The sequence below is a fragment of the Cryptomeria japonica genome, chromosome 3 (genome assembly GCF_030272615.1).
Source record: "Cryptomeria japonica chromosome 3, Sugi_1.0, whole genome shotgun sequence".
NCBI classification, from domain to species: domain Eukaryota; kingdom Viridiplantae; phylum Streptophyta; class Pinopsida; order Cupressales; family Cupressaceae; genus Cryptomeria; species Cryptomeria japonica.
The window spans coordinates 743,138,527-743,151,185 of record NC_081407.1 but is presented as its reverse complement, the minus strand read 5'-3'; the positions used below and the strand labels follow the sequence as shown (position 1 = coordinate 743,151,185).

The 12,659-nt window shown below is 34.6% G+C and overlaps 1 protein-coding gene across 4 annotated transcripts in view; it reads right to left on the bottom strand.

Moving 5' to 3' along the window:
• The window catches only part of LOC131042307 (uncharacterized), a 189,266-nt gene that overhangs the window by 117,997 nt on the left and 58,610 nt on the right, over positions 1-12,659 (bottom strand). For 3 of the 4 annotated variants that reach the window (XM_059218561.1, XM_057975652.2, XM_057975654.2), the window contains exon 4: positions 56-118. The exons of the other annotated variant lie outside the window; for it this stretch is intronic. In XM_059218561.1, the coding sequence (XP_059074544.1) occupies positions 56-118 (63 nt within the window). The remainder of the gene's footprint in view (positions 1-55; positions 119-12,659) is intronic. 4 annotated transcript variants of the gene reach the window in all.

Sequence of the window (12,659 nt, the reverse complement as noted above, 5' to 3'; positions counted from 1 at the left end):
TTTCATATTTAAGCCAAAAAAGGGAGGAACATTTCCTCAGTGTCATGGTACTTACAGCCTTGCAAGCTAAGCGCCTTGTCAATGAAGAATTTGCTATCAGACCTGCTTTTGCATAGGGCTACAAAACAAAAATGCACAGAGAGAAAAGAACAATCTCAGTATATTCACAGAAGATATAAATCAATAATGTGCTGACATACAATACTTGTGACCAAAGCAGTTCACTAAAACTTCTGAACTAAGTAGAGATCAATATTGGTGCACTCAAATGTTGTTGTCTTTTAGTTAATATTTCAGATCACAATCATTCAATCTAGTTGGTCCAGTTTCATATGATTATATATTATTGGTTAAGAATGAAATCTTTAAGTACATATATTAAGCTTCACAATCAATTTTTATATTATAGCAACTTTGAAAAATAGAGAGTTGGCTTGCTTTAGAACAAAATAACTGTATGCAAGTCTCATTTCTCATGCATCTCTTTCTGCATTGTGAATACTGTAAAGCCTCGTTAAATGGGAACAAACAACATTGAAAACCCTTAATGATTACCACCACCAGCTTTTATATTCCAGTTGTCACAATTGAGAATCCAGGCAACAGGGAATCCCCTAAGAATGGAAACAAAGAAAGGGGAATCTCAATCAACATCTAAAGAACAGTTTTCATTGTCATTGATTCATACCACCTGATGAAAACATATGTAATCTTAAAATAAAGAAGGCATTTGCATTCAGAACCAATGTTAATGAGAATATCCAGCTGCTAATAATCTTTAAATTCATCAGCCTTTCAATCTCAATTTCGTAATCTCCATCTCTATAAAGAAGAGGTTATAGATCATACAAAAATGAATCGATAAAAAAATATCATTCCACCCAACTATACCTGAAGAATAACACATGGTTACATTGATTTAAGTCGATTTGGCAATCTCTAATGTGAGGATGCAGATAAGATGAATATTATAAAGTAAAGAAAACATAAAAGACCATATCAAAATAAATGTGAGTTGACTTCTATTTGCCAGTTCAGTTTATAGAATTAGAGACAAAGATCAATCAAAGACCAGCAGAAAGGACTCTGAAAAAGATGGATTTCTTTGCCTTTACTGCTATGACATAAAACAAACAGAAAATTACTTGAAGTCAAGGACTGGCATTAAACACTTGGCAGGCAATATATCAAACAAATTGAAAAGAATAAAGTAGATTGTACCTTATCTCTCTCTTTTCTATTTGAAATATAAAAAATCAATGGCCAATTGCACAAACAAATCAACCAGAACCTGTTCGGTCCTAATCCCAAACAGGAAGAACCCAATAACATTACTGTAAGTTTAAATATCAACCCAAATAGATAATTAAATTACCTCACTAGAAAATAATGTGTTTCTCCAAGTTTCCAATACAAAGTGACTATAATAAATACGCAAGGCATAATTAAATTACCTCATCAGAAAATAATGTGTTTCTCCAAGTTTCCAATACAAAGTGACTATAATAAATAAGCAAGGCCTCCAGTACAACAAAAATTTTGCCAGGTTTTGTAATGGAAGCTGACAGTGCAGCAAGGACAGTGAGATGTATATATATAAATTTAAAAGAAGAAAAAATATACAAATTTTATACCTTTACATTTATATTAACAAACATTTTAAACATTTCAAAGAAACCCACTCAAAATTCAAAATAAATCTAGAAATTAGCATTCATCCATGAAAATGATCGTTAAAATTTACAGAGACAAATACTAGATTTATTTCTCCCCTTCAAGGAGAAGGTCTAATAATGCCTTTCCATCCCCAGGATGGCCCAAATAACATGCAAGCATCCCTTGACCAAGGCCCTCTGACCTAAAGACATCAAGGCATCCTCAGCTGTTAAACAAGGAGAAACCATAACCTGAGCTCTTTTGCAATTAAACAGAAGAATAGGAACGAAAAAGGCAATGAAAAGATAAAAAGAGAAGACTAGAAAGAGGAAATGATAACAAGAGGAAGAGGAGGTGCAAGAACACCAACACCAACTTCTTGAGGTATGTTTACAATTCCCTCTGATCGTTCAACTTCCCATTTTCAAGTTTCTACTTCCTATTAAATCATTGCAAAATATGTGTATCCCATGTTTCTATACTTTGTGTGGCCTGAAAGTAAGACAAAAGGAAAAAGCATAGGTTTCTAGCAATTAGTGATTGCATTTATATTTTACTTGCAATGTGTTACTCAAATAATTTCTTGGAAGTCTTAGATAACACAAAAAAAGATCGCAACTCTATATATCTTCTTCTTCCACACCTCAAGCAACCTGAAGTAAGAAAAACATAAAGAAAATCCCTGTGTTTCTAGCAACATCTATTTTTCGGTTGTAACAAGTTCATCAAATAATGTCTTAGAAGTCTTCGATATCTCAAAGGAAGATTGTGATTTCTGAGTATCCTCTACTTCTACACCTCAAGCAAGTTTAAGTAAGAAAAAAAGATGAAAAATCCTTATGATCGTCGCAACTACTGATTAAATCTTTAGTTACAATGGAACAATCAAACTATATTAGGCTATGCTGCCCCAAGTTTCCAAGATGGGGATGATGGGATGTGTTTCCAGTACATGGATTCTTTTTGGCCATTTTTTATGGGACGGTAAGGAATGGCTATGGCTATTAAAAATAACGAAATTTTTAACAAATAAGGAAATTTCAAATACTCGTGATAACATTGATAAAGCATTCATCAAAAACATTATAGGGACCTTTGTGAGCATGGGCAACTAAATAGCAATTATAATGTTCCTTATATATGCACATGAGCATGAGTTAATAAAGACAGGCCTCACTCGTTTGTATATTCAAGTGAGGGATTTCTTACTAAAGTTTTCCTAAAGCCTTCAAGACTGCATTTTTGTTGTCAAACTCATGAGTTAATAAAGACAGGCCTCACTCGTTTGTATATTCAAGTGAGGGATTTTTTACTAAAGTTTTCCTAAAGCCTTCAAGACTGCATTTTTGTTGTCAAACTCATTAAATACAAAGAGGAACGGTTAAGTAAAAAGATAACAAATTATGTTCCAATTCGACCTTAGATGGAATACTAATGGATGGGATTGTTCTATGAGTTGTCTATGCAAATACATTGTTGCATTATGAAAATGGTATTTCCTATCAACCATGACTTAACTTGTATTCAGCAATATGATGACTATAGCATGCCAACTTTGTCTCTAGCAGTCCTTGTATACTAAACAAGTTGTCCAATGTATGAAACAAGATAATCATTTATTGTGGCTTTAATTGTGAAGATGGCATTTCTTGCCAACTATGACTTAACTTGTATTTAGCAGTATAATGACTGTAGCATGCCAACTTTGTCTATGGTAGCCCTTGTATACTAAACAAGTCATCCAATGTATGAAACAAGATAATCCTTGATTGTGGCTTTGATTGTGAAGATGTAAACATATGCAACAGGGGGTATGTATTTTGTAAATTTTGTGATCATGATTCATCATTGATCTACTACTTGATATAACTTGATGGCAGTTCAGGGGCAACACCTCCAATGAGGTTGAGGGGAAGTGCCCCTCACAAGGGTCAGGGGAAGTGCCCCTAGCGAAGTTGAGGGGCAAACACCAAATCAAACTGTAAAAACCACACTAACCAAAATTTCATATTTTTTTGTAAATCCTAGATGGGCATATCATAAACCAAACAAGCACTGAAAGGTTTATATAGAAGAAAATCCTCATGTTTGTAGGAAAGAGTTTTTTTTTTTGAATGTCAGTTGCAATGAATTAATCACATAATAGTTATAATGAGTCTTAAATAACTCAAATTGATAGTCCTGATGTAAGAAAAATGGAAGGAGAATCTATGTAAAACAATAAATTAAGTCGAGTCGTTTTAATTTGTTTTTGCAATGCTAGTGAGTTGCTTTATTCTAAATCATAATTAGGGGGAATGTTACATTCTAGAGAATCCAAAAAATGGCCACGTAAATAGGGAGGGCAAAGGGCAGCCAAAACGGAGCAATCAATGTGGTAGTTCAGCTAGGAGTGTGGTAAATTTGAATTTCCATTCCAAGTTGTTGGAAAACTATGCCAAGATCCCCCATCCAAAAATAAGGCCCCTTTACCACAATCTGCCACTAGATACGACAGGCACACAAACACAGAATTCATCCACCTAAATAACTGCAAACTAACAAGTGAGCCACCTGAAGATTCTACCAATGTGAATCATCCACCTAAGAAGATTCCAAGGTATGTTGTATTAATGTCTTCCATCCTTTATGTCAAGCCTTCTAATTTTGCGAAGGCAAGCTCAAAACAAGAATGGAAAGATGCCATGATAGGAGCATCAACTCTATTAATTAGAAATTTAGAATGATAAGATTGTAACTACAACAACTAGAAACACAGTGATTGAATCCGAGTGATTGTGAAAGTGAAGCATGCAACAAATAAGATAACATAAAAGTTCATGCCCAAATTTGTTGCATATGGGTTCTCTCAAATAAAAGTTGACTATGATGAGAATTTTGCTACAATTGCAAGCTATACTTTTGTCAAGGTAATTATGTCTCTTGCATCTAATTTTTCTGGCCTTTGTATCAAATGGATGTCAAAAAACTTTTTTGAATAGCAACATAGAGGAACAAGTTTATAGAAATTGTCTTATTATTATTTGTTTGTTTCTCGTCTTTATAATTTATTTGATAAATTTGATCTGTTAGTTTTAGTCATATGTGTGTAATGTCCCCTTTCTAGCTAACCTTATATTTTGCCCACAAGAAATAATTATGTTACTACTCAGATCAGACCTGCTACATATGAGAGTCTGTTATTCATCGATGCTTATTGGATAGAGTGTAGACTGTATTCAATGAATTCAGTGCCCAATCTACTGGATATATATTTCTTAGAGGGATGTGTCTCTTTGCCAAGATCACCACCCTTTCAAGAGGTTTCTATACAAATTGCTTTATTAAGAAGGAAGTCGGCCAGGGTTTGTTTACCTAATCGCTGCTCTCCCTACCAAGGTAGGCCTTAATCATATAGTGATCGCCCTTAATTAAATTTCTATATCATTGCACTTCTCAAACCCTAGGTCGGCTCTTTAAAGAAATTAATTCAGGTCCGCCAGCATATAAATGATATTAATTTAATTCTCCCTAATACTTAGTCAGCCCTAAAGCAAATAACATTTAATTTGATTTGGATAGTAAACATGTCTAATTAAACTCAGTCGGCCCTCCTTATAGTGCTGCGATCTGGGTTATAAAGCCCTCATTTTAGGTGGGGCATGGCACTCTGTCCTTCGCAAACTTGCTTGTCCTCAAGCAATGATAGTTTTAACCAAATCTTTTTCAACATGAGGATCCCTGACTAACCCTTGAAGATTTATAATCTTTAGATCCTTCCTATGATGTAATTAGCTTCGATTAGGTTGTCCCAATGTTTGCATAATATTAAAGATATCTTTTATTATTAATGTTAATGTAGATTAGATTTCTTAGTAGATAGAATAGAGGTATCTTTTAATTTTATGTTTCACAAATGATGCTCTTACTAACCTATGAATCTTGCAGGTTGCTGCAAGTGTAAGGAGGAATACACAGTAAGTTATTTTCCAAGTATGATTATTGCTGAGTGAGAAGAATAGATCGATCTTCAAAGGCATATACTTATTGATTGCTGTACCACCTTCATCGATCTGTATATATAAATGAGGAGGCACATCGATGGATAGACATGTCTCCACATGTGTGGAGACATGTCTCTCCACCGATATGTCTGTTCATTTAATATTACAAATATCATACCGACTCATAATCAGTAGTTTCATAATGCATTAACAAACCGTTTAATATTACAAACATCATACCGATTCATAATCGGTAGTTTCATAATGCATTAACACAAACCGTTTCATTTACCAAACCGATTCACAATTGATAGTTAACTATTCATTTAACACAACCGATTCACAATCGATATGTTAAAATGAAGAATCATTAATCAATATACATTATCGATTAAGATAAATCGATACACATTATCGATTTATGGTAAATCGAAGAAGATAGTCGATACACTCTATCGACAGGGTATGGATCATGCACGATCACAGATTTATACTTGGAAGATGATGATCAATATATGATCAGCCATTAGATCATTTAATCAGATTTAATTTATTCATGACAGAAATATTAATGTATGTATATTAATATATATAATAATAATAAACTCAATTATTATTATTATGTATATTGGTATACATATATGAATTATTCTAATGATGTAAGTCTCATTCATGATCATATTTATCTGACCAAAGCTATCATCTTTAACAATTAAAGCAAGAACTTATTTATCAAGATGTAGATTAGAAGTATGACACACATCTATGACCTTAAACGCAATGCTCTTTCCTAAATAAATTCACATCTCTTTGGTTCACTCTTGTTATTTTCATATTCTAGATCAACCAAAGGCAACAATCATAGAGATTCATGAAATAGACATGTTGGGAACACATTAGGCATGAACTAAAAACAGAGAATACACAAAAACATGGAGCGTGCACATGAATATATGTAGACATGGTGAACAGGCAGATTACGATATATATTATGACTAGCTAATTAACCTAGAACCAATCATTGCTTAGTTCGGTAGGAACTCGAATTGGCACCAATAAACTGCCCAACCCAACTAAGCCTGAGAGCACGTCACATCCAAATTGTGGCCATTCACCTCACATCCCACAAGCAGCAAGAACGTGCAACTATGACCAGTTCCATCTCTTGGGGTAATCAATTCATCACTTGGCCCACAAGAGGGAAGAACGTCCAACTATGACCAGTTCCATCTCTTGGGGTAATCAATTCATTACTTGGATCATACGAGGCAAGAACGTCCAACTATGACCAGTTCCATCCCTTGGGTAATCAATTCATCACTTAACGCACAAGAGGCAGGAACGTCCAACTATGACTAGTTCCATCCCTTGGGGTAACCAATTCATCACTTGGCTCACAAGAGGCAGGAACCTCCAACTATGACCAATTCCATCCCTTGGGGTAATCAATTCATCATTTGGCCCACAAGAGGCATGAACGTCCAATTATGACCAATTCCATCCCTTGGGGTAATCAATTCACCACTTGGACCACAAGAGGCAAGAACGTCCAACTATGACTAGTTCCATCCCTTGGTGTAATCAATTCATCACTTGGCCCACAAAAGGCAGGAATGTCTAACTATGACCAATTCTATCCCTTGAGGTAATCAATTCATCACTTGGCCCACAAGAGGCAGGAACATCCAACTATGACCAGTCCATCCCTTGGGGTAATCAATTCATCACTTGGCCCACAAGAGGCAGAAACGTCCAACTATGACCTTGGGGTAATCTAATTTGCTTCTTATCTCAGTCGTAGGTCTCATTACCCTTCCATGTAGGGTTAATTCTCAAAACCCTTGTTCCTCTTGTTGGTTTAGAAAGTCATGAATGTCTCTTTTTGGAATGTCGTACCTTCATCCATGCAACACAGGGTTGGCCTTTCTCTATCACGTTCTATGGACTGTCATCTTATCTTTCAACTCTGCCTTTGATATAAGTCTGCGAATATGTTCTTGAAGTTTTCCATATACAGCAAATCCTTGGATTGTTCCAACAATTTTAGATTGTCCTAATGATCTTTATTCACTGTAATAATGAATGTCTCTTGTATAATTGTCATTGCAGCATGAACTCATGTTTAAAATTATACCTTCACTACTGTCATAGTTTTAAAATTTGGTGTGTCAACTAAGCATTAACCCCCTGGAGACACCAATCCCCACTACTGAGCACCTAATCAGGAAGGGACACCATTCTCTTTAAAATTGAGGCACCAACCTCCAAAGAAATGAAAGGATAAATGATTGATCTCCTTCTTCAATCAGCTCCGCAACTCTTTACCAATTTGCTAAAAAAAATTGCTTCTTAAATCTGCTTATACTCTACTCAAAGGTCTGTACATATTTGCCCTTAAGATATGCAACAAAACACCTTCAAAATCTGCTCAATGTTCTTCAAAAATTTCTGCTCAAGAGGGTTTGATACAATCTGCTCACAATTATGCTTAAATCTGCTCACAAGTCTGGAAAATGTCTGCAATAAATTGCTTAAGAATTTGCTCATGAACTTTCATCTTCTATACTCATAAGATCTCCTAAATCTGCTCAGAAAGTCTGAAATAATTTGCTTATTAAACCTTCAAAAATCTGCTCACAAAGGCTCCTTAAGTCTAATCTTAGGTCTGCTACAAATCACTATTAATTCTGCTCTTTGATCTGCTACGGTTCGCCTTTGATTCTGCTTACTAAGTCTGCCCAGATCTGCTTTTTAATCGGAATGATAATCAATTTAATCCATGATAAAATGATCTACAATAACTAATAATTTGTAATGTCCTTCAGACTGGCAGAATCATGCACTGATGTAATGTCCCCTTTCAGGATTACCTTATATTTTGCCCATTGGAAATAATTATGTCACTACTCAGATCGGACCTGCTGCATATGATAGTCTCAGCTGTTAATTGATGCTTATTGCATTGAGTGTAGACTGTGATTAATGAATTCTGATTCATTGTTCATTCCCCTTTGAGTAGCCAATCTGCTGGATATATATATATATATATATATATATATATATATATATCTTAGAAGGGCATGTCTCTTTGCCAAGATCACCACCCTTTCAAGAGGTGTGTCCCTTCCAACTGACCGCTGCCCTTATTTTATATATACAAATTGCTTTATTAAGAAGGAAGTCAGCCAGGGTTTGCTTACCCAGTCGCTGCTCTCCCTACCAAGGTCGGCCTTAATCATATAGTGACCGCCCTTATTTAAATTTATATATTGTTGCACTTCTCAAACCCTAGGTTGGCTCTTTAAACTTTAAAGAACTTAATTCAGGTCGGCCAGCACATAAATGATATAAATTTAATTTTCCCTAATACTTAGTCAGCCCTAAAGAAAATAACATTTAATTTAATTTAGATATCAAACATGTCTAATTACACCCGGTCAGCCCTCCTTATGGTGCTGCAACCTGGTGTATAAAGCCCTCGTTTTACGCGGGGCATGACAATATGTGGATGACCTTATTCTGACAAGTAGAGAGACACTCAAAGGTGTAAGAGAGAGTTGACATCTGAATTTGATACAACAAATATTCACCTTATGCACTATTTTTGGGGTCTTGATACATGACAAGGTACAAAATAAGTCTTCCTAAGGCAACGGATATAGTGGAGACTAAGAAGATTTCAAATTGGATTGTAAACCCCTTGATACTCCAATTATTCAAAATGTGAAGTTGAATGCAGATTTAAAATCATATTTGGTGGATCCTTTTGTATACAAGTGGTTGGTAGGTTCTAACACGCAATTGGTAAATACTAGACCTAGTATTTGTTTTCCATTGTAACACATTTAGTCAGTTTATAGTTGACTTGACTACTAGAAATTAGAAAACATGTACTACGATATTTGAAGGGCATACTTCATAATGAATTTAAGTGTGTTGGAGATGATAAGTTAATGTTGAATGGCTTTTTGGATTCAAACTAGCAAGTGATGCTAGTGCTAGGAAGATCACGTCAGTATTTTGTTTCGACTTGGTGTTAGATATTATATCCTAATTCGGCAAGAAATAGGTAGTAGTAGCTTCTACTACTTGTGTGGATTCAAACTGGCAAGTGAAGCTAGTGCTAGGAAGATCACTTCTGGGTTTTGTTTCAACTTGGGGTTAGATATGATATCCTAATTCAGCAAGAAATAGTTAGTAGTAGCTTCTATTACTTGTTTGGCTATCTAGCTTTGCAAGTTGACAGAAAAACTTACTGATCAAATATTGGGGCCAACAACAGTACATCACGAAAATCAGAGTTGTATCAAGCTCTCTGAAAATCCAACATTTCATGAATGCTCCAAACATATTGATATATGTTATAATTTTTTTCAAAGACGAGAGTTCAAAGGAGAGGGGTAGTTGTTCAGTATGATCCCTCAAATGAGCAGGTTGCAAACATTTTGACAAAACCTTTGAAAAAAGGTAACTTTGAAATTCTAGAGAGAAGTTGGGTTTGATGAAGGACACCTTCCTCACAAACAGGGAGTATTCAAATATTGGGGCCAACAACAGTACATCAAGAAAATCAAATTTTTATCAAGCTCTCTGAAAATCCAACATATTGATATATGTTCTAAATTTTTTCAAAGACGAGTTCAAAGAAGAGGGGTAGTTGTTCAGTATGATCCCTCAAATGAGCAGGTTGCAAACATTTTGACAAAACCTTTGAAAAAAGGGAACTTTGAAATACTAAGAGAGAAGTTGGGTTGAATCTCCTTCAACTAGACACTAATTTGAATCTTTATTTAGTGATTAAAACTGCCAGAATATGTGCATATATTTACCATGTGAATTCCTAGACACTAATTTGAATCTTTATTAAGTGATAAAAACTGCCAGAATATGTGTATAGATTTAGCATGTGAATTCCTAAAACTACGCACAGCATTGTAGCAATAATTGGCACTGTTTTTTAGTGCTTTACTTCTGGTTGTTTAGGGGTTGGATTTGTGTTTTGTCAGATTTTTAAAGGGATTCTTTGTCTCCTGATTTAAAGCACTTTTATTCTGCTTTAATGTATCCAAGTCTAACAGTCTTTTTATTTACCTTGGGCACCTGCCTTTGTAAGAAATAAAAATCTAAATAATACATAATTTCAGACAACAAGCTATCTATTTTCTTGTATCAGTAGAAATTATTTTTCCATCCTTTAACCTTATTTGTGTTTGCAGGTTAACATACTCAAGGTTGCAGTTTTGATTGAAGATTATTTTAGACAGATTAAGTGAATCCCTCGAGGACAAAACTGGTATGAATTTTACATACCATTGTAGTGAATATATAAAAGATTTCCAATAATATAGCATGAAACCATGTTTGATAAGAAATGCATTGTAGATCCAATAGACACCCTACGAACCTACAACATGCACAAAATATAAATTACATATCATAGAGTAAAAATTACAATCACAATAGACACCCTATGAACTTACTAGAAAGTTTTATGACAACATATATAATATGTCTAAACGTATAAGGATTACCAAAAAACTATGTTTCACAATGGCTCTAAGATACACAACGAGCATCCAAGTGTGAGAGCAATCTTGCATCAACCAAAAATATGTTATTTAACAATTGTTTCTTTTCCAGGTATTTTCCAAGTTTTTTTTCCAAATATGTTGCAGTAGTATGAGTCAAGTTTGAGGCACTGCATGTCACCACACTTATGTTTCATAAAGTTCATAGCTTCATGTATGCAACCACAGGCACCATCAAGCCATCAATGGCACTGCAAATGAATATTATCAATTGCGGTCAGCACCACAGATTTTATCATGTATATAGAATGTTCCATTTTATTTTCAAGTATTCTTGATTGCCGCATGTATGTTTTCCATCCAAAGAGTTAGTTGGGACCAATATCAAGTTATTTATTGTATGATGGTAAATTATCCAAACAATATGGCAAGCATTAAAACTTGTGCCAATTCTTAAGGTTGCCTTCAGCATCACAGATTTTATCATGTATATAGTGATAGAATGTTCCATTTTATTTTCAAGTATTCTTGATCGCTGCATGTATGTTTTCCATCCAAAGAGTTAGTTGGGACCAATATCAAGTTATTTATTGTATGATGGTAAATTATCCAAACAGTATGGCAAGCATTAAAACTTGTGCCAATTCTTAAGGTTGCCTAGTTCATTATAGGTCCTAAAAGAAGTCACATACAAAAACACATTAAATTTGGGGGCTCCTAGTTCATTGGAAATTATAATGATAAACATTACCACTAAACTAGCACGCTATATAAGAATGATGTGCCGACTCCCAAGGTTGGCCGATGAGAAAAAGAAATTATCTTGGAGTCATTAATCCTTATGGCATTGATCTATGAACATAAATCGTGTTGCCATCCACTGCATTTCATTTCTACATGTACAATATATAAACATCCACTATGATTTGAGAATAGAGCGATATGTAGGCAAAAGCAAAGAGATAGAAGACTTGTAAAACAAAAACCAAAAGAAAGATTACAAGTAAGATTAGTGGAAGGAAGAGATAGACAAAGAGAAGTTGACAAAGAAAGTAAAGAAGGAAAAAATAAATCAAGCAGGATCATAAAATGAACATAAATCGTGTTGCCATCCACTGCATTTCATTTCTACATGTTCAATATATAAACATCCACTATGATTTGAGAATAGAGCGATATGTAGGCAAAAGCAAAGAGATAGAAGACCTATAAAACAAAAACCAAAAGAAAGATTACAAGATTAGTGGAAGGAAGAGATAGACAAAGAGAAGTTGACAAAGAAAGTAAAGAAGGAAAAATAAATAAAGCAGGATCATAAAATGAAGTTTGTAATTGAAGGTTGACCACCTAAACATGTCATCCAACTCTTGTACAATTGAATGAATAAAATTGAATGGTTCTTACATAGTGGTTCTGCTATGCTTAAACAAGATGTTGAATTGAAAGTTGCATTGACTACAAGGTTGGATAATCCTTAACTGGACCCTCAGAC